At 39.0% G+C, this 26,350-nt stretch overlaps 1 protein-coding gene across 1 annotated transcript in view; it reads right to left on the bottom strand.

The window, feature by feature from the left end:
* LOC133621523 (plexin-B2-like) overlaps positions 1-26,350 on the bottom strand; it is a 254,413-nt gene that overhangs the window by 6,419 nt on the left and 221,644 nt on the right. Inside the window, exons 34-40 of the mRNA XM_061983595.1 lie at positions 20,617-20,698; positions 20,382-20,533; positions 20,145-20,305; positions 15,865-16,012; positions 15,722-15,786; positions 15,579-15,654; positions 15,413-15,487 (exon numbers count right to left, since the gene is read on the bottom strand). Of these exons, the coding sequence (XP_061839579.1) occupies positions 15,413-15,487; positions 15,579-15,654; positions 15,722-15,786; positions 15,865-16,012; positions 20,145-20,305; positions 20,382-20,533; positions 20,617-20,698 (759 nt within the window). The remainder of the gene's footprint in view (positions 1-15,412; positions 15,488-15,578; positions 15,655-15,721; positions 15,787-15,864; positions 16,013-20,144; positions 20,306-20,381; positions 20,534-20,616; positions 20,699-26,350) is intronic.

Here is a 26,350-nt window from a genome sequence, read left to right as displayed (position 1 = left end):
GTCATAAAAAAAAAGGCTGTCCTCACTCAGGTCCGCATGGAGCTGGAGGCCACGCTGAAAATCGGGAGATTTTCGGGAGAATATTTGTCCCGGGAGGTTTTCGGGCGAGGCGCTGGATTTCGGGAGTCTCCCGGAAAATTCGGGAGGGTTGGCAAGTACGTGTTATACGCTGTTATTTTGAAGGCGCTAAGAGCGGTAGTGATGACACGTTGTAGTGGAGCGGTTTTGAAAGAAAGAAAATAAAGTGTCCTCGTATAAATGTCGCCTATACGGTATAAAACTACAAAATAAACACGGAGGCTCCAGTTTTATACGAGCTAACGTGTCATCACTTCCGCTCTTAGCGTCTTCAAAATAAGAGCTCAAGGCATATACTGTATAACAGCGTATAAAAGGAACTTAACATCATAAAGAGGAAAGCCCATAAAAATAAGTTAAAATAATAATAATAATAATAATACGGAAGCTTATTGTGTACAGTTAACCAGTTGTATAACGTTCCTGTGCCTTTAATTTGGTAATCCAATATGTGACGTCATTTCCCCCTTCAGCATAGCCCGTTTTCGAACAATGGCGTGTAGTCCGCCTTGTGTGCGTTGACGACTAAATGTAAGTTTTGTCACATTCGTACAGCATTTGATATGAATGTCGTGCCTTGCTACTTTACCGTATGCTAAGTTCAGATGTTATGGGGTAAATTGAGAGGTAATTAGTCTCGTTTCCCTTCACGCATTGCTTTATGTAGCGCCATTGCAGCTGCGACGGTTTGGCCTCTAGAGGGCGACAGAGAACACATAATCGCCATTTATCATATTAGACTTGATTATACGTCCTCTTTTCCCCGGACACGTCCTCTTTTGCGGGGTTTCTTAAAATGCCTCAAATGTCCGGCATTTTGTGTTAGGGTTGCGTGTATTTTCAATGTACGTTCAGGGCATACTTGCCAACCTTGAGACCTCCGATTTCGGGAGGTGGGGGGCGTGGTCGGGGGCGGGGCGTGGTTAAGAGGGGAGGAGTATATTGACAGCTAGAATTCAGCAAGTCAAGTATTTCATACATATACAGGTAAAAGCCAGTAAATTAGAATATTTTGAAAAACTTGATTTATTTCAGTAATTGCATTCAAAAGGTGTAACTTGTACATTATATTTATTCATTGCACACAGACTGATGCATTCAAATGTTTATTTCATTTAATTTTGATGATTTGAAGTGGCAACAAATGAAAATCCAAAATTCCGTGTGTCACAAAATTAGAATATTACTTAAGGCTAATACAAAAAAGGGATTTTTAGAAATGTTGGCCAACTGAAAAGTATGAAAATGAAAAATATGAGCATGTACAATACTCAATACTAGGTTGGAGCTCCTTTTGCCTCAATTACTGCGTTAATGCGGCGTGGCATGAAGTCGATGAGTTTCTGGCACTGCTCAGGTGTTATGAGAGCCCAGGTTGCTCTGATAGTGGCCTTCAACTCTTCTGCGTTTTTGGGTCTGGCATTCTGCATCTTCCTTTTCACAATACCCCACAGATTTTCTATGGGGCTAAGGTCAGGGGAGTTGGCGGGCCAATTTAGAACAGAAATACCATGGTCCGTAAACCAGGCACGGGTAGATTTTGCGCTGTGTGCAGGCGCCAAGTCCTGTTGGAACTTGAAATCTCCATCTCCATAGAGCAGGTCAGCAGCAGGAAGCATGAAGTGCTCTACAACTTGCTGCTAGACGGCTGCGTTGACCCTGGATCTCAGGAAACAGAGTGGACCGACACCAGCAGATGACATGGCACCCCAAACCATCACTGATGGTGGAAACTTTACACTAGACTTCAGGCAACGTGGATCCTGTGCCTCTCCTGTCTTCCTCCAGACTCTGGGACCTCGATTTCCAAAGGAAATGCAAAATTTGCATGGTTGGGTGATGGTTTGGGGTGCCATGTCATCTGCTGGTGTCGGTCCACTCTGTTTCTTGAGATCCAGGGTCAACGCAGCCGTCTACCAGCAAGTTTTAGAGCACTTCATGCTTCCTGCTGCTGACCTGCTCTATGGAGATGGAGATTTCAAGTTCCAACAGGACTTGGCGCCTGCACACAGCGCAAAATCTACCCGTGCCTGGTTTACGGACCATGGTATTTCTGTTCTAAATTGGCCCGCCAACTCCCCTGACCTTAGCCCCATAGAAAATCTGTGGGGTATTGTGAAAAGGAAGATGCAGAATGCCAGACCCAAAAACGCAGAAGAGTTGAAGGCCACTATCAGAGCAACCTGGGCTCTCATAACACCTGAGCAGTGCCAGAAACTCATCGACTCCATGCCACGCCGCATTAACGCAGTAATTGAGGCAAAAGGAGCTCCAACCAAGTATTGAGTATTGTACATGCTCATATTTTTCATTTTCATACTTTTCAGTTGGCCAACATTTCTAAAAATCCCTTTTTTGTATTAGCCTTAAGTAATATTCTAATTTTGTGACACACGGAATTTTGGATTTTCATTTGTTGCCACTTCAAATCATCAAAATTAAATGAAATAAACATTTGAATGCATCAGTCTGTGTGCAATGAATAAATATAATGTACAAGTTACACCTTTTGAATGCAATTACTGAAATAAATCAAGTTTTTCAAAATATTCTAATTTACTGGCTTTTACCTGTATATAGATATAGATATCTACACCTGAAAACATGCAAACAAAACTGTGTTTAGATAATTGATACTTCAAACTTGCACGAATAAATATTAAGGAATATAACATAACTTGGCTTCTGAGAGTTTCAAAATGTAATGAATAAAATGCCAAAGTTGTTGACAAACAAGCAAGTATTTTAATAATTAAATGTGGTCATTTTAAATTAATTATTATGATAATTTAAAATCAATGATTTCAAATATGTTTATTTTAATGTATAATTCTATGGCTGGATGTAGTAAGGAGTCAGGAAAAAATACAAATAAAAATGCAATTAATTTTGATGTTTTAGCAAAATATAGTAAAAATGTATTTAGTTTTTTTTTTAATTAATAAATATACTTATTTTTAGGTAAGATAAACATAATAATACAATTTATCTCTAGTCTGGATGATTTAATTCTTGTCACCCTGTTGTTCTATGGCTGGATGTAGTAAGGAGTCAGGAAAAAAATACAAATAAAAATACAATTAATTTTGATGTTTTAGCAAAATATAGTAAAAATGTATTTAGTTGTTTTTTTTAATTAATAAATATATTTATTTTTAGGTAAGATAAACATAATACAATGTATCTCTAGTCTGGATGATTTAATTCTTGTCACCCTGTTGTTCTATGGCTGGATGTAGTAAGGAGTCAGGAAAAAATACAAATAAAAATACAATTAATTTTGATGTTTTAGCAAAGTATAGTAAAAATGTATTTAGTTTTTTTTTTAATTAATAAATATATTTATTTTTAGGTAAGATAAACATAATAATACAATGTATCTCTAGTCTGGATGATTTAATTCTTGTCACCCTGTTCTATGGCTGGATGTAGTAAGGAGTCAGGAAAAAAATACAAATAAAAATACAATTAATTTTGATGTTTTAGCAAAATATAGTAAAAATGTATTTAGTTTTTTTTTTTAATTAATAAATATATTTATTTTTAGGTAAGATAATCATAATAATACAATGTATCTCTAGTCTGGATGATTTAATTCTTGTCACCCTGTTGTTCTATGGCTGGATGTAGTAAGGAGTCAGGAAAAAATACAATTAATGTTGATGTTTTAGCAAAATATAGTAAAAATGTATTTAGTTGTTTTTTTAAAATTAATAAATATATTTAGTTTTAGGTAAGATAAACATAATACAATTTATCTCTAGTCTGGATGATTTAATTCTTGTCACCCTGTTGTTCTATGGCTGGATGTAGTAAGGAGTCAGGAAAAAAATACAAATAAAAATACAATTAATTTTGATGTTTTAGCAAAATATAGTAAAAATGTATTTAGTTTTTTTTGTAATTAATAAATATATTTATTTTTAAGTAAGATAAACATAATAATACAATGTATCTCTAGTCTGGATGATTTAATTCTTGTCACCCTGTTGTTCTATGGCTGGATGTAGTAAGGAGTCAGGAAAAAATACAAATAAAAATGCAATTAATTTTGATGTTTTAGCAAAATATAGTAAAAATGTATTTAGTTTTTTTTTTAATTAATAAATATATTTATTTTTAGGTAAGATAAACATAATACAATGTATCTCTAGTCTGGATGATTTAATTCTTGTCACCCTGTTGTTCTATGGCTGGATGTAGTAAGGAGTCAGGAAAAAATACAAATAAAAATACAATTAATTTTGATGTTTTGGCAAAATATAGTAAACATTTATTTAGTTTTTTTTTTTAATTAATAAATATATTTATTTTTAGGTAAGATAAACATAATAATACAATGTATCTCTAGTCTGGATGATTTAATTCTTGTCACCCTGTTGTTCTATGGCTGGATGTAGTAAGGAGTCAGGAAAAAATACAAATAAAAATACAATTAATTTTGATGTTTTAGCAAAATATAGTAAAAATGTATTTAGTTTTTTTTTAAATTAATAAATATATTTATTTTTAGGTAAGATAAACATAATAATACAATGTATCTCTAGTCTGGATGATTTAATTCTTGTCACCCTGTTGTTCTATGGCTGGATGTAGTAAGGAGTCAGGAAAAAATACAAATAAAAATGCAATTAATTTTGATGTTTTAGCAAAATATAGTAAAAATGTATTTAGTTTTTTTTTTAAATTAATAAATATATTTATTTTTAGGTAAGATAAACATATTAATACAATTTATCTCTAGTCTGGATGATTTAATTCTTGTCACCCTGTTGTTCTATGGCTGGATGTAGTAAGGAGTCAGGAAAAAATACAAATAAAAATACAATTAATTTTGATGTTTTAGCAAAATATAGTAAAAATGTATTTAGTTTTTTTTTTTATTAATAAATATATTTATTTTTAGGTAAGATAAACATAATAATACAATTTATCTCTAGTCTGGATGATTTAATTCTTGTCACCCTGTTGTTCTATGGCTGGATGTAGTAAGGAGTCAGGAAAAAATACAAATAAAAATACAATTAATTTTGATGTTTTAGCAAAATATAGTAAAAATGTATTTAGTTGTTTTTTTTAATTAATAAATATATTTATTTTTAGGTAAGATAAACATAATAATACAATGTATCTCTAGTCTGGATGATTTAATTCTTGTCACCCTGTTGTTCTATGGCTGGATGTAGTAAGGAGTCAGGAAAAAATACAATTAATTTTGATGTTTTAGCAAAATATAGTAAAAATGTATTTAGTTTTTTTTTGTAATTAATAAATATATTTATTTTTAGGTAAGATAAACATAATAATACAATTTATCTCTAGTCTGGATGATTTAATTCTTGTCACCCTGTTGTTCTATGGCTGGATGTAGTAAGGAGTCAGGAAAAAATACAATTAATTTTGATGTTTTAGCAAAATATAGTAAAAATGTATTTATTTATTTTTTTTAAATTAATAAATATATTTAGTTTTAGGTAAGATAAACATAATAATACAATGTATCTCTAGTCTGGATGATTTAATTCTTGTCACCCTGTTGTTCTATGGCTGGATGTAGTAAGGAGTCAGGAAAAAATACAAATAAAAATACAATTAATTTTGATGTTTTAGCAAAATATAGTAAAAATGTATTTAGTTTTTTTTTAAATTAATAAATATATTTATTTTTAGGTAAGATAAACATAATAATACAATTTATCTCTAGTCTGGATGATTTAATTCTTGTCACCCTGTTGTTCTATGGCTGGATGTAGTAAGGAGTCAGGAAAAAATACAAATAAAAATGCAATTAATTTTGATGTTTTAGCAAAATATAGTAAAAATGTATTTAGTTTTTTTTGTAATTACTAAATATATTTATTTTTAGGTAAGATAAACATAATAATACAATTTATCTCTAGTCTGGATGATTTAATTCTTGTCACCCTGTTGTCCTCCCGTCATGAAAAAAGGCTGTCCTCACTCAGGTCCCGCATGGAGCTGGAGGGGGCGTGGCTTCCAGTTACGGCTGAAAATCGGGAGATTTTCGGGAGAATATTTGTCCCGGGAGGTTTTCGGGAGAGGCGCTGAATTTCGGGAGTCTCCCGGAAAATTCGGGAGGGTTGGCAAGTATGGTTCAGGGTTAAGAAGGGGATAAAACATAAGTTGCGGAGGCGTGCGCACGCAGCGGCATTCTTGAGGGAGGGGCAGAGACAGACAGGACACAAGAGATGCCGAAACGTAAATGCAACTTCACGAATGATTTGCGGAAAAAGTATTCGTGTTTTCGCCCTGGCCGTGACACATGGGAAGCAGAGTGCACCGTGTGCAAAGCAGGAACGTACGTATCTGTGGCAAATAAAGGAGCCAAAGATCTACAAGCCCATATCGCCACTACAAAGCACAAAACAGCTGCGCAGGGCGAGAGCTCCTCTGCTAAATTGACGGAGTACCTTGTGCGACCTGGAAAAGGAGAAGACATTGTAAACGCAGCAGAGGGTGTTTTAGCATTCCACACGGTCAAACACCATAACAGTTACAGGTCGATGGATTGCACCAGTGCTTTGCTGAAAAAAGCATTCCCGGACTCGGACACGGCGAAAAAGTTTTCAAGCGCACGCACCAAAACGGAGGCGATCGTCAACAGTGTCATAGCGCCCCACAGCATCGACGTTTCGCTAGAGGCGCTCAAAGAAATAAAGTACTGCGGCATCGCTACAGATGGGAGTAACCACGGTGCGGTGAAAATATTCCCGATCATAATCCAGTATTTTGACTGGAAGAAAGGCGGTGTGCAATCAACGTTGCTTGAGGTCAAAGACACACCTAATGAGACAGCGGACACCATCGCAAGCTACTTGATTGAAACACTGAGAAAAAATGATTTGTCCGAAAAATGCATCGCGTTTACTGGCGACAACTGCAACACAAACTTCGGAGGAATCGGTGATGAAGGGGGGAAGAATGTGTATGCAAATTTCAAGAAGTTGCTCCAGAACAAGACGCTGATCAGCGTGGGTTGCCCAGCACACATAATCAACAATTGTGTCCATCACGGTGCAGACACACTTAATATTGACATTGAGAATATCATGTTCAAAATCTACCAGTACTTCCACATCTACACTGTGCGCACTGAGACTCTGAAGGAGTACTGCGACTTTGTAGATGTCGAATACAGAAAGCTCCTTTCCCACAGCAAGACACGATGGCTGTCGTTATTCCCCGGAATCGAGAGGCTGCTGCAGATGTTTCCGGCATTAAAGGGATATTTTCTGTCACAGGACAAAACGCCTGTAATGATCAAGAGGTTTTTTGAAAATGAATTCAGTGACATTTACCTCTGGCACATGCATTCGCTCATGTGCGTGTTCCACTCGCCCATTAAAGAAATGGAAAAGGAGAATAATTCCATCGTCGAAGTGCGTAACATCTTGCAGAGAGTCCACGCAAAACTCGAGGAACGGCGGAGAAACAACTTCATGTCCCTGAAAGTTAAGGGACTCCTGGCACAGAAGCGCACAGACGGGCATGGGAAAGAATGTGAGCGGTTCTATGCGGATGTACGGGGTCTCTACAGTGCATGTTTGCAGTATCTCCAGAAGTGGATGACACCCATGGAAGAATTCACCCCACTCATGTGGATGGATCTGAGTCAGACACCGAGTTGGAATGACGTGGAAGCCTGCATTAAGTACCTCGGAGAAAAGGGGGTGCCAATTGACGACGCCAAGTGTTTCGATCAGGTCACCGATCTCAAGAAATTCACCGAGAGTAGCAACGGCGATGGGAAGTTCAACGGCCTGCAAGTGCACCAGAAGTGGTGCAAATATTTTGAGAAGGCCAAAAGCCTCGCATGTTACTCGGAGCTGCTGAAGATTGCGCAGTTCGCCTTCGCCCTTCCTTGTCACAATGCAAATGTTGAGAGGGTTTTCTCACTGATGCAGAGCCAGCGGACCAAGGAGAAGAGCAGGTTGTCCGTTGAGTCGTTGAAAGGGCTTCTATTTGTACAATACAACTTCAAAGAAACATCCTGCAAGGACTTCCACGCTTATTTGATGAGCAACCGGAAACTGCTGGGGGAAATAAGCTCTTCGGCGAAATATGCATGGGCATACAAGGAAGGCCACGGAGACGAGGAGAAAGACCAGGGAGACGAGGAGGAAAACCAAGGAGAGAAGGAAGGCCAAGACGACTAAATAAGAAGAAATGCTAGGCTTCACGGTGGCAGAGGGGTTAGTGCATCTGCCTCACAATACGAAGGTCCTGAGTAGTCTTGGGTTCAATCCCGGGCTCGGGATCTTTCTGTGTGGAGTTTGCATGTTCTCCCCGTGACTGCGTGGGTTCCCTCCGGGTACTCCGCCTTCCTCCCACCTCCAAAGACATGCACCTGGGGATAAGTTGATTGGCAACACTAAATTGGCCCTAGTGTGTGGATGTGAGTGTGAATGTTGTCTGTCTATCTGTGTTGGCCCTGCGATGAGGTGGCGACTTGTCCAGGGTGTACCCCGCCTTCCGCCCGATTGTAGCTGAGATAGGCTCCCGCGACCCCAAAAGGGAATAAGCGGTAGAAAATGGATGGATGGAATACACTACTTCATCTTTTTTGTTGTTTTAAATGTTGACTCTGCATTATTATTTTTTTTTTACATAAGCCTAAAATAATTGGCTCAGAAATGCTACGTCTTGTTTTTGTTGTGTTAACTGAAGAAAGGTCAAAATACAATAAATCTATCAGACAACGTTATGTTTAAGTTTCACTTTTGCATCTCGGTAATTGTGGTGCATTCAAGGCAGAGGTGTGGACTCGAGTCACATGACTTGGACTCGAGTCAGACTCGAGTCATGAATTTGATGACTTTAGACTCGACTTGACAAAATGTAAAAAGACTTGCAACTCGACTTAGACTTTAACATCAATGACTTGTGACTTCACTTGGACTTGAGCCTTTTGAATTGACATGACTTGACATGACTTGCTACTTTCCCCAAAACCCAAAGATGAAAAAGTTATTCGGGAGCGCTCCGTATTTTTCATTGTGTACTTGTCTATCAGCGTTGCGTGTGTCAGCTGGTGTGGTCTCAGTACAACAGCCAATCAAATTAGATCTACTTTGTTTTCATCACACAGAATTCATCCAATCAAATTGCAGGACAACCAACGAAGAAGACATGTCCAAACCACACGCCAGTGAACAAAAAATGATACCTAAAATAATTTCGTTTGGGTATAAAAATTACGAGGTGGTCAACACAAAACGGTTTGCAGTATGCAACACATGCGGTTCGAAAATTACTGATGGAGAGGCAACAACTTCCAACTTCGTCCGGCATTTGAAGTTGCACAAAGAACGGTAAGTTTTGAATGTGAGATAACGTTTATTGGCTAAGTAACGTGACTTTTATTTGCTGTGTAGTTAAATCAGTGAGGCTGTAAACTCACTGCTAATGTTATAACGTTATTGCAAACACGGGAATCTGTTGCAGTTCACTACCTTATTCATACTTTTTGTTCAGTGATTTTTTCAAGCAGGGTTACGTTAGTCAATATATCACACGTAACGTTAGACGGCGGTCAGCAGCACCGCGTATTTTAGCCACCTAAAAAAAGACAAATAGTAAAATAAAGGTCAGTTAAAATGTATACTATATTATGAATATGTGTACCGTTTTAGCTAGCTTTCTGACATACTGTTGGTTGTTTACCTCAGTGGTCCCCAACCACCGGTCCGTGGATCGATTGGTATCGGGCCGCACAAGAAATATATATATATATATTTTTTCTTTTTTTCTTTTTTTTTTTTTTAAATTAAATCAACATAAAAAACACAAGATACACTTACAAGTAGTGCACCAACCCCAAAAAACTCCCTCCCCCCTTTTGTTCTGGGCATTGAACATGAAGACTCTTCCTTCACTGTTCCGAGTGGCCATGAGAGTCTGGGCAGTGCCTGCCTCCAGTGCTCCAGTGGAGCGAGTTTTCAGCCATGGTGGCATCATACTACGCCCCCATCGTGCACAAATGACTGACAGACTCTTGGCTAATTTGGTCTTTTGCAAATGCAATGCAGCATAGGGCCCTGACATATAAAAAGTACAACTTTTTTGTTATGTTCACGTATATGTCATGTTTTTTCAATGTTAACACTTTTGTACAAATAAGTACATTTGCACTTTATTTTTCAATGTGTTTGTTCTGTAAAGGAATGAGTTAATGTTTAAAATGACTGGTTAATAGTGCTATTATAAAGTGCAATGTCAGCACAATTTTCTTTCCTGCAATTTAAAATGCACTTGTTTTAATAAATAAATACAGCGTTTGAAAAGCATACACAATCTGTGTTAATATATTAGTCTGTGGTTAAATGGACTTGAAAGGACTCGAAACTCAAAATGCAGGACTTAGGACTTGACTTGAGACTTTCCAGTCTTGACTTTGGACTTGACTCGGGACTTGAGGGCAAAGACTTGAGACTTACTTGTGACTTGCAAAACAATGACTTGGTCCCACCTCTGATTCAAGGAACCTTGATTAAAGTTCCAAACCGAGGTGTCACCACTTTATAAAGAGAGAGGGAGGCTTGACCCTCAGTAGATGCACTGATAATAATCATTATGTATTATAATGATGATTGTTATCAAATAATAATCCTACATGAATGTGTTAATCTGTATGTTAGAGCACAGCGCCCTCTTGTGGTATGACTGCTTAACATACAGATACATCCCAATGAATCAGATATAATCTATTTACACTTGGCTGATGCATAATCATATTTAAGAACATCATTTAAGGTTTTATGATTATTATGATACATATATATATATGTATATACACACATGTATAAATACATATATACACACACATATATATATGTACAATTATATATATATGTATATATACATATATAATAATAATAATGGATTAGATTTTATATACATACATATATATATATATATATATATATATATATACACATATATACATATACAAACCCCGTTTCCATATGAGTTGGGAAATGGTGTTAGATGTAAATATAAACGGAATACAATGATTTGCAAATCATTTTCCAACCCATATTCAGTTGAATATGCTACAAAGACAACATATTTGATGTTCAAACTGATAAAAAAAAAAAAAAAATTTGCAAATAATCATTAACTTTAGAATTTGATGCCAGCAACACGTGACAAAGAAGTGGGGAAAGGTGGCAATAAATACTGATAAAGTTGAGGAATGCTCATCAAACACTTATTTGGAACATCCCACAGGTGAACAGGCAAATTGGGAACAGGTGGGTGCCATGATTGGGTATAAAAGTAGATTCCATGAAATGCTCAGTCATTCACAAACAAGGATGGGGGCGAGGGTCACCACTTTGTCAACAAATGCGTGAGCAAATTGTTGAACAGTTTAAGAAAAACCTTTCTCAACCAGCTATTGCTAGGAGTTTAGGGATTTCACCATCTACGGTCCGTAATATCATCAAAGGGTTCAGAGAATCTGGAGAAATCACTGCACGTAAGCAGCTAAGCCCGTGACCTTCGATCCCTCAGGCTGCACTGCATCAACAAGCGACATCAGTGTGTAAAGGATATCACCACATGGGCTCAGGAACACTTCAGAAACCCACTGTCAGTAACTACAGTTGGTCGCTACATCTGAAAGTGCAAGTTAAAACTCTCCTATGCAAGGCGAAAACCGTTTATCAACAACACCCAGAAACGCCGTCGGCTTCGCTGGGCCTGAGCTCATCTAAGATGGACTGATACAAAGTGGAAAAGTGTTCTGTGGTCTGACGAGTCCACATTTCAAATTGTTTTTGGAAACTGTGGACGTCGTGTCCTCCGGACCAAAGAGGAAAAGAACCATCCGGATTGTTATAGGCGCAAAGTGTAAAAGCCAGCATGTGTGATGGTATGGGGGTGTATTAGTGCCCAAGACATGGGTAACTTACACATCTGTGAAGGCGCCATTAATGCTGAAAGGTACATACAGGTTTTGGAGCAACATATGTTGCCATCCAAGCAACGTTACCATGGACGCCCCTGCTTATTTCAGCAAAACAATGCCAAGCCACGTGTTACATCAACGTGACTTCATAGTAAAAGAGTGAGGGTACTAGACTGGCCTGCCTGTAGTCCAGACCTGTCTCCCATTGAAAATGTGTGGTGCATTATGAAGCCTAAAATAGCACAACGGAGACCCCCGGACTGTTGAACAACTTAAGCTGTACATCAAGCAAGAATGGGAAAGAATTCCACCCGAGAAGCTTAAAAAATGTGTCTCAGTTCCCAAACGTTTACTGAGTGTTGTTAAAAGGAAAGGCCGTATAACACAGTGGTGAACATGCCCTTTCCCAACTACTTTGGCACGTGTTGCAGCCATGAAATTATAAGTTAATTATTATTTGCAAAAAAAAAAATAAAGTTTATGAGTTTGAACATCAAATATGTTGTCTTTGTAGTGCATTCAACTGAATATGGGTTGAAAAGGATTTGCAAATCATTGTATTCTGTTTATATTTACATCTAACACATATTCCCAACTCATATGGAAACAGGGTTTGTATATACAGTATATATATATATATATATATATATATTAGAGATGCGCGGTTTGCGGGCACAACCGCGGAGTCCGCGGATTATCCGCGGATCGGGCGGTTGAAAAAAAAAAATTTTAGATTTTAAATAGATTCAGGCGGGTGGGTGGCAGTTAAACCAATTGGGAAATATATATACATAGTTAAATGTTGTTACCCACATACGAAAAACGAGCAGGCACCTGCAGCATATGCCACAACAGAAGAAAAAAAAGAAAAAGAGATGGACACTTTTACGGAGCGGAGAAGGGACGCCTCGCCGGGGTCCGGGACCGAGGCCCCTTCCCCCGAGAGGGCCCCACCGGGAGCCGAAGCTGAGGCGATCCGCGAGAAGGGCCCGACGCACGTCCAGGGTCACCACCGCGCCCACCGCACCGACAGTCCGCCTTCGCCGCGGCCGGCGTCACGCGCAGCAGGTAAGCAGCTTACCTGCTGCTTACCTTACGTGGCCGGGGACTCGTAACAGGGGTCACTCCGCGCGCAGTGCGCTCACGAAAGGGGTGGGGCTCACCCTGGTTGATATAGACAGCAGGACGGTGGCCATGGAAGTCGGAACCCGCTAAGGAGTGTGTAACAACCCACCTGCCGAATCAACTAGCCCTGAAAATGGATGGCGCTGGAGCGTCGGGCCCATACCCGGCCGTCGCCGGCAGCGAGACGCGCTTGGAGGTGCGCTCAGCGCGGCTCCCATATGATTGCGCACTGGTGTGCGTCTGGGTCGTGACAGCGTGGCACGCGAATGTCTGTGCTGCATTGGATCAGTCTCCTTTCTTTAACAGGCAAAAGCTTTATAACCTCACTAATGCCTTGCATCGTCTATATTAGATATATAACAACGGGCGGGTGCGGGCAGATGCGGTTCTGGTCAAATGTTACATCGGGCGGGTGCGGTTCTGATCAAATGTTAAATCGGGTGGATGGTGGATGGTTGACGACTTTCTGATGCGGTTGCGGATGAAATAATTGCCTATCCGCGCATCTCTAATATATATACATACACATATATACATACCGTATTTTCCGCACTATAAGGCGCACCTAAAAACCACAAATTTTCTCAAAAGCTGACAGTGCGCCTTATAATCCGGTGCGCCTTATATATGGGTTAATATTAATATTAATTTTCATAAAGTTTCGGTCTCGCAACTACGGTAAACAGCCACCATCTTTTTTCCCCGTAGAAGAAGAAGAAGCGCGCGGTGCATGCTGGGATATGTGACGTTTCATTTCCATTTGTGTGTTTATGTAAAGACCCCAAAATGGCTCTTATTAAGTGTGTTGTCTGTCTAATTATAAATAATGCAGACGAGGCGTGTTAACTGAGTTCTCAACGTTTACTCACAGCGTGCTCATAACCACATTCTAACTGCCAGCATACAACAACGCTTCTCAGGGCTACCGCGCATGCTCGTCACTATCGTTGCATGCTGGGTAGTGTAGTTGTTATATTTGCTAGCTCATAACATCACATTAAGAGACACGCTTACGCGCTTAATTCAATACTCGCCGTCATTCCGGGTGGATTGACAAAAGACCTCCAGCCGCTAGATATTGGTGTCAACAGGGCATTCGAAGCTAGACTGCTAACTGCGTGGGAACAGTGGATGACAGAAGGCGAACACACCTTCACTAAGACAGGGAGACAGCGCCAGACGACGCCAACATCACCTTCACTAAGACAGGGAGACAGCGCCAGACGACGCCAACATCACCTTCACTAAGACAGGGAGACAGCGCCAGACGACGCCAACATCACCTTCACTAAGACAGGGAGACAGCGCCAGACGACGCCAACATCACCTTCACTAAGACAGGGAGACAGCGCCAGACGACGCCGCCAACATCACCTTCACTAAGACAGGGAGACAGCGCCAGACGACGCCAACATCACCTTCACTAAGACAGGGAGACAGCGCCAGACGACGCCAACATCTGCCAGTGGATCGTAAATGCCTGGGCAGATATTTCGGTCACAACTGTGGTCCGAGCTTTCCGGAAGGCAGGATTCACAGAACTGCTGGACAACAGCGACACTGACTCCGATTACTTCGACGAGACGGAGCCGGCCATTTTGGATCCCGTAATTCGCCCAACTTTTCAATTCGGACACCGAAAGAGAAGAATTCGAGGGATTTATGAATGAAGAATAACTTCAGAAAGTGAGCGTTATGTTTATTTTGTGTGTTGTGACATTAACGTTCGAGCAACATTATGTTGCTATTGCTCTGCACTATTTTGAATTTTACTATGTTTGTGATTGCACATTTGCGTACATTTTGGGAGTGAACAGAGTTGTTAGAACGCTGGTTTTTAATATATTATTAAAGTTTGACTGACCTGACTGTTTTTTTGACATTCCTTTAGCGCAGTTAGATGCGGCTTACAACACCGGGCGGCTTATAGGTGGACAAAGTTTTGAAATATGCCGTTCATTGAAGGTGCGGCTTATAACCCAGGGCGCCTTATGGTGCGGAAAATACGGTACATATATATATATATATACATGTATATATATATACATATACACACACATATATACATATATATATATATACATATATATATATATATATATATATATATATATATATATATATATATATATATATAATGGTTTTAGTCCAATGTGGCACCCAAGTCAAAAGGTTTAGACACCCTTGCTTTGGACTATCCAGTGTAATATGATACGTCTGCTGCCATCTAGTGGTGGGTCAAGTGAAGTGGTCACAAAGAGGACATCAGTTACTCACCGCGTCGTAGTACTTGCTGGCGTATTTGTAGAGTTGATGCAAGGCCAGCTGGGAGTTCAACTTGTCTGTGTGTTGCTGCAGACACACAAAGACTCAGTCAGCACGCACACACACACACACACACACACACACACACACACACATATGTATATGTACACACACGTACCCTGGACACCTCAGCAAGGTGAGTGTTCATGTCCTGGTCGCTAACAGGAACCATTTGTCTGATGCCTTCGTAGTAGCTGCAGACAAAAGACACAAGTTAGCGTGACACACAAAGACAGGAGTGTGTTAGTGTGACACACTCACTCGTCCACCATCTTCTTGTAAGTGGAGATCTCTTTAGCGTAGAGCAGCTTGTTGCTGGGCGACTCCTGCAAAGGACAAACACGTACAGGTGAGACGTCGGACTGGAGAGGGAGACGGCAGGTTGTCCCGGTGAGCGCACGGACCCGGCTGAGTTTGTGCTCGGTCTTGGTGCAGGCGTCCATGAAGGTCTGAGCGATGACGTGCAGCGATGCGTCCACCACCTCCGTCACGTGCACGTCGAAGATGAAATGAGGGTTCCTCAGGATGTTCACCCAAAAGCGAAGTGGCAAACTAGGAAGGGGGATCAGGATTAGTCTACTTTGAGACAATCGAGAGGACGTTTGGACGCCACCTGTACCCATAGACATCTTCTAAGTAGACGCAGCATTGACCGCTACTGCCTACTGGCGCTGACAAGACGCGGGGACGCCATCTTGGAGTGGTGATCCGCTCCACTCAGTGCAATTCATTTGGCAGGAGCAATGAACTGTCATTCATCTTACCTCACTGAATACCACGGATTTTCACCCCCTTTTTTGTCATACGTGTAGCTATGATAAAGGACACGTGTTTTATTATTCATAGTTTGCTTAACAGTTATAGAATATTCTTATACGCTATAAGTGAGCAGACGTCCGAGATCAAAACTGGGAATATAATCCCAGAGAAGGGGGGGGGGGAAATGGTCAGCTATTTTTAAGTTGAAGAAACAATATGATTAGGTTATATATACATGCGTATATCCTACATAAACAATATACGAATGCATTAGATATCTATATATCTTAGGGACTTATAGACTGTATAGAGAGTTTATTCTGTCTTGACACTTTGTATTGATATTTTGCAGAGGTGTGGACTCGAGTCACATGACTTGGACTCGAGTCATGAATTTGATGACTTTAGACTCGACTTGACAAAATGTAAAAAGACTTGCAACTCGACTTCGACTTTAACATCAATGACTTGTGACTTCACTTGGACTTGAGCCTTTTGAATTGACATGACTTGACATGACTTGCTACTTTCCCCAAAACCCAAAGATGAAAAAGTTATTCGGGAGCGCTCCGTATTTTTCATTGTGTACTTGTCTATCAGCGTTGCGTGTGTCAGCTGGTGTGCTCTCAGTACAACAGCCAATCAAATTAGATCTACTTTGTTTTCATCACACAGCATTCATCCAATCAAATTGCAGGAAGAAGACATGTCCAAACCACACGCCAGTGAACAAAAAATGATACCTAAAATAATTTCGTTTGGGTATAAAAATTACGAGGTGGTCAACACAAAACGGTTTGCAGTATGCAACACATGCGGTTCGAAAATTACTGATGGAGAGGCAACAACTTCCAACTTCGTCCGGCATTTGAAGTTGCACAAAGAACGGTAAGTTTTGAATGTAAGATCACGTTTATTGGCTAAGTAACGTGACTTTTATTTGCTGTGTAGTTAAATCAGTGAGGCTGTAAACTCACTGCTAACGTTATAACGTTATTGCAAACACGGGAATCTGTTGCAGTTCACTACCTTATTCATACTTTTTGTTCAGTGATTTTTTTTAAGCAGGGTTACGTTAGTCAATATATCACACGTAACGTTAGACGGCGGTCAGCAGCACCGCGTATTTTAGCCACCTAAAAAAAGACAAAAATAGTCAAATAAAGGTCAGTTAAAATGTATACTATATTATGAATATGTGTACCGTTTTAGCTAGCTTTCTGACATACTGTTGGTTGTTTACCTCAGTGGTCCCCAACCACCGGGCCGCGGCCCGGTACTGGTCCGTGGATCGAATGGTATCGGGCCGCACAAGAAATAATTTTTTTTTTATTTTATTTTTTTTTTATTAAATCAACATAAAAAACACAAGATACACTTACAAGTAGTGCACCAACCCCAAAAAACTCCCTCCCCCCTTTTGTTCTGGGCATTGAACATGAAGACTCTTCCTTCACTGTTCCGAGTGGCCATGAGAGTCTTGGCAGTGCCTGCCTCCAGTGCTCCAGTGGAGCGAGTTTTCAGCCGTGGTGGCATCATACTACGCCCCCATCGTGCACAAATGACTGACAGACTCTTGGCTAATTTGGTCTTTTGCAAATGCAATGCAGCATAGGGCCCTGACATATAAAAAGTACAACTTTTTTGTTATGTTCACGTATATGTCATGTTTTTTCAATGTTAACACTTTTGTACAAATAAGTACATTTGCACTTTATTTTTCAATGTGTTTGTTCTGTAAATGAATGAGTTAATGTTTAAAAGGACTGGTTAATAGTGCTATTATAAAGTGCAATGTCAGCACAATTTTCTTTCCTGCAATTTAAAATGCACTTGTTTTAATAAATAAATACAGCGTTTGAAAAGCATACACAATCTGTGTTAATATATTAGTCTGTGGTTAAAAGGACTTGAAAGGACTCGAAACTCAAAATGCAGGACTTAGGACTTGACTTGAGACTTTCCAGTCTTGACTTTGGACTTGACTCGGGGCTTGCCTGTCTTGACTCGGGACTTGACTCGGACTTGAGGGCAAAGACTTGAGACTTACTTGTGACTTGCAAAACAATGACTTGGTCCCACCTCTGATATTTTGTATTACATTCTTCCCTTAAATGATCGTGTTTACAGTGATTGTTTCATATGTATTTTTTATGTATGTCGCTTTGGATAAAAGCGTCTGCCAAATACTTTAACATAAACATATATAAACACCTGGAAGTCTTTATATCAGCTAAAACCACCAATCTGTTTCACTGGATTCAGAATACAACCAAATTCTGTCTTACAATCTTTATCTTCATCATTTATTTCAACTTTATGTTATTCAAGTATGACATTTTTAAATGTAATTAATTTCATTGACAAGTACTTCTATTATGGTCATACTCTTGTTTGCTAGCCGCTACGATTTCCGTACTATTGAAGATCTTTGCTCCTTCTCAACTCTGTGGTAATATTCTTTTCACAAAATGCAACCAATAGTACGTTAATGTTAAATCTTACTTGTGAAAAGTAATCCCCCGATTCCTATTTTCGACAGTCCGCAACTTTGTTTTCTACCTGTCAACTCGCCGGCTCCTCATCACCACTTCAAGATGGCGGCCGAATTTCTCGCGTCACAGCAGCCAATGCTGCGTCTACTTATAAGATGTCTATGCCTGTACCTATGAGGGGCCGTTAGGGACATTATTCAGAATTACCTCTTACGTACACTACTGAAATGTTTTTCTCTCACACACACTACTGAAACGCTCTTATACACACTACTAAAATGCTCTCATACAAACAATTGAAATGTTTTTCACTCACACACACTACTGAAACGCTCTTATACGCACTACTAAAATGCTCTCACATAAACAACTGAAATGTTTTTCTCTCACACACACTACTGAAACGCTCTTATACACACTACTAAAATGCTCTCATACAAACAATTGAAATGTTTTTCGCTCACACACACTACTGAAACACTCTTATACACACTACTAAAATGCTCTCATACAAACAACTGAAATGTTTTTCGCTCACACACCCTACTGAAACACTCTTATACACACTACTAAAATGCTCTCACATAAACAACTGAAATGTTTTTCTCTCACACACACACTACTGAAACACTCTTATACACACTACTAAAATGCTCTCACATAAACTGAAATGTTTTTCTCTCACAAACACTACTGAAACACTCTTATACACTACTAAAATGCTCTCATACAAACAACTGAAATGTTTTTCGCTCACACACACTACTGAAACACTCTTATACACACTACTAAAACGCTCTCACATAAACAACTGAAATGTTTTTCTCTCACACACACTACTGAAACACTCTTATACACTACTAAAATGCTCTCATACAAACAATTGAAATGTTTTTCGCTCACACACACTACTGAAACACTCTTATACACACTACTAAAATGCTCTCACATAAACAACTGAAATGTTTTTCTCTCACCCACACTACTGAAACACTCTTATACAAACAACTGAAATGTTTTTCTCTCACACACACTACTGAAACACTCTTATACACACTACTAAAATGCTCTCACATAAACAACTGAAATGTTTTTCGCTCACACACACTACTGAAACACTCTTATACACTACTAAAATGCTCTCATACAAACAACTGAAATGTTTTTCGCTCACACACACTACTGAAACACTCTTATACACACTACTAAAATGCTCTCACATAAACAACTGAAATGTTTTTCTCTCACACACACTACTGAAACACTCTTATACACACTACTAAAATGCTCTCATACAAACAATTGAAATGTTTTTCGCTCACACACACTACTGAAACACTCTTATACACACTACTAAAATGCTCTCACATAAACAACTGAAATGTTTTTCTCTCACACACACTACTGAAATGCTCTCACATAAAATGTACCTGTTTGTCTTCCAGATGTGCAGCGTCTCCTCGTCCACGTTGTCGTGTTTCAGCGCCTGCTCGTCCAGGAAGTCAAAGAAGTATTTGACGGCGGGGGGTACAGCGGCGCTCGTGCACAGCACGCTGCGGAAGAAGTCGTCCACAAACTGCTGCAGTGTCCCCTGAAGACACACGCATTGCCTTGAGGGATGTTCTGTACGCTGTGGACAGCTGGCGCGGGACATGACGGACCAATACCTTGACAGAGAGCAGTCTTGTCAGGTAGATCTCAGTGATCGCCTTGGTCATGGACTTGTCTTTCATGCTGCCTCGCTTGGACTTCACCTCGTCCAGCTCGTCTGTCGGCCTCACCAGATGGAAGGTGTTGTCGTCCTCCAGCAGGGCGTTACCTGGCAACAGCAAGATATCATCTGGATCCAGGCGTGTGTGTGTGTGCGTGTGTGTGTGTGTGTGTGTGTGTGTGTATACATACGCTCTTCATAGCTATCCTGGTGCTGATGGAAGGCCTGTGTGTGCAACACTTTGGAAAGAACCAGTGTGGCGTTGTCCCGCACCTGGAGGAGCATAGCGTGTCACATGTTATCACGAGTAAGTCACATGATATCACTAGTTCAGGGGTCGGCAACCCAAAATGTTGAAAGAGCCATATTGGACCAAAAATACAAAAAAAAATCTGTCTGGAGCCGCAAAAAATTAAAAGCCATATTACATACAGATAGTGTGTCATGTGATATAAATTGAATTAAGAGGACTTAAAGGAAACTAAATGAGCTCAAATATAGCTACAAATGAGGCATTATGATGCAATATGTACATATAGCTAGCCTAAATAGCATGTTAGCATCGATTAGCTTGCACAGTGACCAAATATGTCTGATTAGCACTCCAACAAGTCAATAACATCAACAAAACTCACCTTTCATGCACAACCTTAAAAGTTTGGTGGACAAAATGAGACAGAAAAAGAAGTGGCATAAAACACGTCCTAGAAAGTTATACATGTAAACAAACTACGGTGAGTTCAAGGACCGCCAAAATGAGTAGGACAAAACGGCGCTCGCCAAATACTCGAATCAGTGAAGCATGTTTAATATAAACAGTGTGCTTTGTAACAATTAGGGAGGTTTGTGTCATGTTTGTCCTTCTACAGAAACCATATTAAAACAATAAATAGATTGTTTTCCCCCTCATCTTTTTCCATTTTTCATACATTTTTGAAAAAGCTCCAGAGAGCCACTAGGGCGGCGCTAAAGAGCCGCATGCGGCTCTAGAGCCGCGGGTTGCCGACCCCATGCACTAGTTAGTCACATGACATTAATAGTCACATGATAGCGAGTCACATGGTATCAAGAGTAGGGATGTCCGATAATGGCTTTTTGCCGATATCCGATATTCCGATAATGACCAAACCCTTAATTACCGATACCGATATCAGCCGATACCAATATATACAGTCGTGGAATTAACACATTATTATGCCTAAATTGAACAACCAGGTATGGTGAAGATAAGGTCCTTTTTAAAAATAAAAATAAATTAAAAACATTTTCTTGAATTAAAAAAGAAAGTAAAACAATATAAAAACAGTTACATGGAAACTAGTAATTAATGAAAATGAGTAAAATGAAGTGGTTAGTACTATTAGTGGACCAGCAGCACGCACAATCATGTGTGCTTACGGACTGTATCCCTTGCAGACTGTATTGATATATATTGATATATAATGTAGGAACCTACCAGAATATTAATAACAGAAAGAAACAACCCTTTTGTGTGAATGAGTGTAAATGGGGGAGGGAGTTTTTTTGGGTTGGTGTACTAATTGTAAGTGTATCTTGTGTTTTTTATGTTGATTTAATAAATTAAAAAAAATAATATATAAAAAAACAACGATACAGAGAATTAAAAAAACGATACCGATAATTTCCGATATTACATTCTAAAGCATTTATCGGCTGATAATATCGGCCTGCCGATATTATCGGTAGTGTGTGTGAGCGAAAAACATTTCAATTGTTTGTATGAGAGCATTTTAGTAGTGTGTATAAGAGTGTTTCAGTAGTGTGTGTGAGAGAAAAACATTTCAGTTGTTTATGTGAGAGCATTTTAGTAGTGTGTATAAAAGTGTTTCAGTAGTGTGTGTGAACGAAAAACATTTCAGTTTGTATGAGAGCATTTTAGTAGTATATAAGAGTGTTTCAGTAGTGTGTGTGAGAGAAAAACATTTCAGTTGTTTATGTGAGAGCATTTTAGTAGTGTGTATAAGAGTGTTTCAGTAGTGTGTGTGAGCGAAAAACATTTCAATTGTTTGTATGAGAGCATTTTAGTAGTGTGTATAAGAGTGTTTCAGTAGTGTGTGTGAGAGAAAAACATTTCAGTTGTTTGTATGAGAGCATTTTAGTAGTGTATAAGAGTGTTTCAGTAGTGTGTGTGAGAGAAAAACATTTCAGTTGTTTATGTGAGAGCATTTTAGTAGTGTGTATAAGAGTGTTTCAGTAGTGTGTGAAAAACATTTCAGTTGTTTATGTGAGAGCATTTTAGTAGTGTGTATAAGAGTGTTTCAGTAGTGTGTGTGAGAGAAAAACATTTCAGTAGTGTATGTAAGAGGTAATTCTGAATAATGTCCCTAACGGCCCCTCATAGGTACAGGCATAGACATCTTATAAGTAGACGCAGCATTGGCTGCTGTGACGCGAGAAATTCGGCCGCCATCTTGAAGTGCTGATGACATCTCTAATCTAGAGTGATACCCATGATATCAAAAATGAGTCACATGATATCAATAGTGAGTCACATGTCAATAGTAAGCTACGTGATCTTCACGAGTCACATGATATCGCTAGTAAGCCACATGATATCAATAGTGAGTCACATGTCAATAGTAAGCCACGTGATATCGTTCATGAGTTACATGATATCACGAGTAAGTCACATGACATCACTAGTTAGTCACATGATATTGATAGTCACATGGTATCTATAGTGATACCCATGATATAGTGAGTCACATGATATCAATACTGTGATGAGGTGGCGACTTGTCTAGGGTGTACGCCGCCTTCCGCCCGGATGCCGCTGAGATAGGCTCCAGCGCCCCCAAAAAAGGACAAGCGGTAGAAAATGGATGGGTGGATGGATCATATCAATAGCAAGTCACATGTCAATAGTAAGCCACGTGATATCATTCATGAGTCACATGATATCAATAGTGAGTCACATGTCAATAGTAAGCCACGTGATATCATTCATGAGTCACATGATATCACTAGTGAGTCACATATTAATAGTCACATAGTATCTATAGTGATACCCATGATATCAATAGTGAGTCACATGATATCACTAGTTAGTCACATGATATCACGAGTGAGTCACATGATATTAATAGTCCCATGGTTTCTATAGTGATCACCATGATATAGTGAGTCACATGATATCAATAGTGAGTCACATGTCAACAGTAAGCCACGTGATATCATTCATGAGTCACATGATATCAATAGTGAGTCACATGTCAATAGTAAGCCACGTGATATCATTCATGAGTCACATGATATCACTAGTGAGTCACATATTAAGTCACATAGTATCTATAGTGATACCCATGATATCAATAGTGAGTCACATGATATCACTAGTTAGTCAAATGATATCTATAGTGATACCCATGATATCAATAGTGAGTCACATGATATCACTAGTTAGTAACATGATATTAATAGTCACATGGTATCTATAGAGATACCCATGATATCAATAGTGAGTCACTTGATATCAATAGTAAGATATGATATGAGTCACATATCACGAGTAAGTCACATGATATCAGTGAATCACATGAAATCACTAGTGAGTCACATAATATCAATAGGGAATCACGTGATATCACTAGTAAGCCCCACGATATCATTTGTGAGTCACATGTCAATAGTAAGCCACGTGATATCATTCACGATATCACTGGTAAGTCACATGATATCAATAGTGAATCATGTGATATCAATAGTGAATCATGTGATGCCACTAGTGAGCCCCATGATATCATTCGTGAGTCACATGATATCAATAGTGAGTCACATGTCAATAGTAAGCTACGTGATCTTCACGAGTCACATGATATCGCTAGTAAGCCACATGATATCAATAGTGAGTCACATGTCAATAGTAAGCCACGTGATATCGTTCATGAGTTACATGATATCACGAGTAAGTCACATGACATCACTAGTTAGTCACATGATATTGATAGTCACATGGTATCTATAGTGATACCCATGATATAGTGAGTCACATGATATCAATACTGTGATGAGGTGGCGACTTGTCTAGGGTGTACGCCGCCTTCCGCCCGTATGCCGCTGAGATAGGCTCCAGCGCCCCCGCGACCCCAAAAAGGGACAAGCGGTAGAAAATGGATGGGTGGATGGATCATATCAATAGCAAGTCACATGTCAATAGTAAGCCACGTGATATCATTCATGAGTCACATGATGTCAATAGTAAGCCACGTGATATCATTCATGAGTCACTTGATATCACGAGTGAGTCACATGATATTAATAGTCCCATGGTTTCTATAGTGATAACCATGATATAGTGAGTCACATGATATCAATAGTGAGTCAAATGTCAATAGTAAGCCACGTGATATCATTCATGAGTCACATGATATCAATAGTGAGTCACATGTCAATAGTAATCCACGTGATATCATTCATGAGTCACATGATATCAATAGTGAGTCACATGTCAATAGTAAGCCACGTGATATCATTCATGAGTCACATGATATCACTAGTGAGTCACATATTAATAGTCACATGGTATCTATAGTGATACCCATGATATCAATAGTGAGTCACATGATATCACTAGTTAGTAACATATTAATAGTCAAATGGTATCAATAGTAAGATATGATATGAGTCACATATCACGAGTAAGTCACATGATATCAGTGAATCACATGAAATCACTAGTGAGTCACATAATATCAATAGGGAATCACGTGATATCACTAGTAAGCCCCATGATATCATTTGTGAGTCACATGTCAATAGTAAGCCACGTGATATCATTCATGAGTCACTTGATATCACGAGTGAGTCACATGATATTAATAGTCCCATGGTATCTATAGTGATACCCATGATATAGTGAGTCACATGATATCAATAGTGAGTCAAATGTCAATAGTAAGCCACGTGATATCATTCATGAGTCACATGATATCAATAGTGAGTCACATGTCAATAGTAAGCCACGTGATATCATTCATGAGTCACTTGATATCACGAGTGAGTCACATGATATTAATAGTCCCATGGTTTCTATAGTGATAACCATGATATAGTGAGTCACATGATATCAATAGTGAGTCAAATGTCAATAGTAAGCCACGTGATATCATTCATGAGTCACATGATATCAATAGTGAGTCACATGTCAATAGTAAGCCACGTGATATCATTCATGAGTCACATGATATCACTAGTGAGTCACATATTAAGTCACATGGTATCTATAGTGATACCCATGATATCAATAGTGAGTCACATGATATCACTAGTTAGTAACATATTAATAGTCAAATGGTATCAATAGTAAGATATGATATGAGTCACATATCACGAGTAAGTCACATGATATCAGTGAATCACATGAAATCACTAGTGAGTCACATAATATCAATAGGGATTCACGTGATATCACTAGTAAGCCCCACGATATCATTTGTGAGTCACATGTCAATAGTAAGCCACGTGATATCATTCATGAGTCACTTGATATCACGAGTGAGTCACATGATATTAATAGTCCCATGGTTTCTATAGTGATCACCATGATATAGCGAGTCACATGATATCAATAGTGAGTCAAATGTCAATAGTAAGCCACGTGATATCATTCATGAGTCACTTGATATCACTAGTGAGTCACATATTAATAGTCACATGGTATCTATAGTGATACCCATGATATCAATAGTGAGTCACATGATATCACTAGTTAGTCACATATCTATAGTGATACCCATGATGTCAATAGTTAGTAACATATTAATAGTCACATGGTATCTATAGTGATACCCATGATATCAATAGTGAGTCACTTGATATCAATAGTAAGATATGATATGAGTCACATATCACGAGTAAGTCACATGATATCAGTGAATCACATGAAATCACTAGTGAGTCACATAA

This window comes from Nerophis lumbriciformis, linkage group LG25, assembly GCF_033978685.3.
Source record: "Nerophis lumbriciformis linkage group LG25, RoL_Nlum_v2.1, whole genome shotgun sequence".
In the NCBI taxonomy this organism is placed as follows: domain Eukaryota; kingdom Metazoa; phylum Chordata; class Actinopteri; order Syngnathiformes; family Syngnathidae; genus Nerophis; species Nerophis lumbriciformis.
The sequence above is the reverse complement of the archived record's forward strand: the minus strand, read 5'-3'. Positions and strand labels throughout refer to the sequence as shown.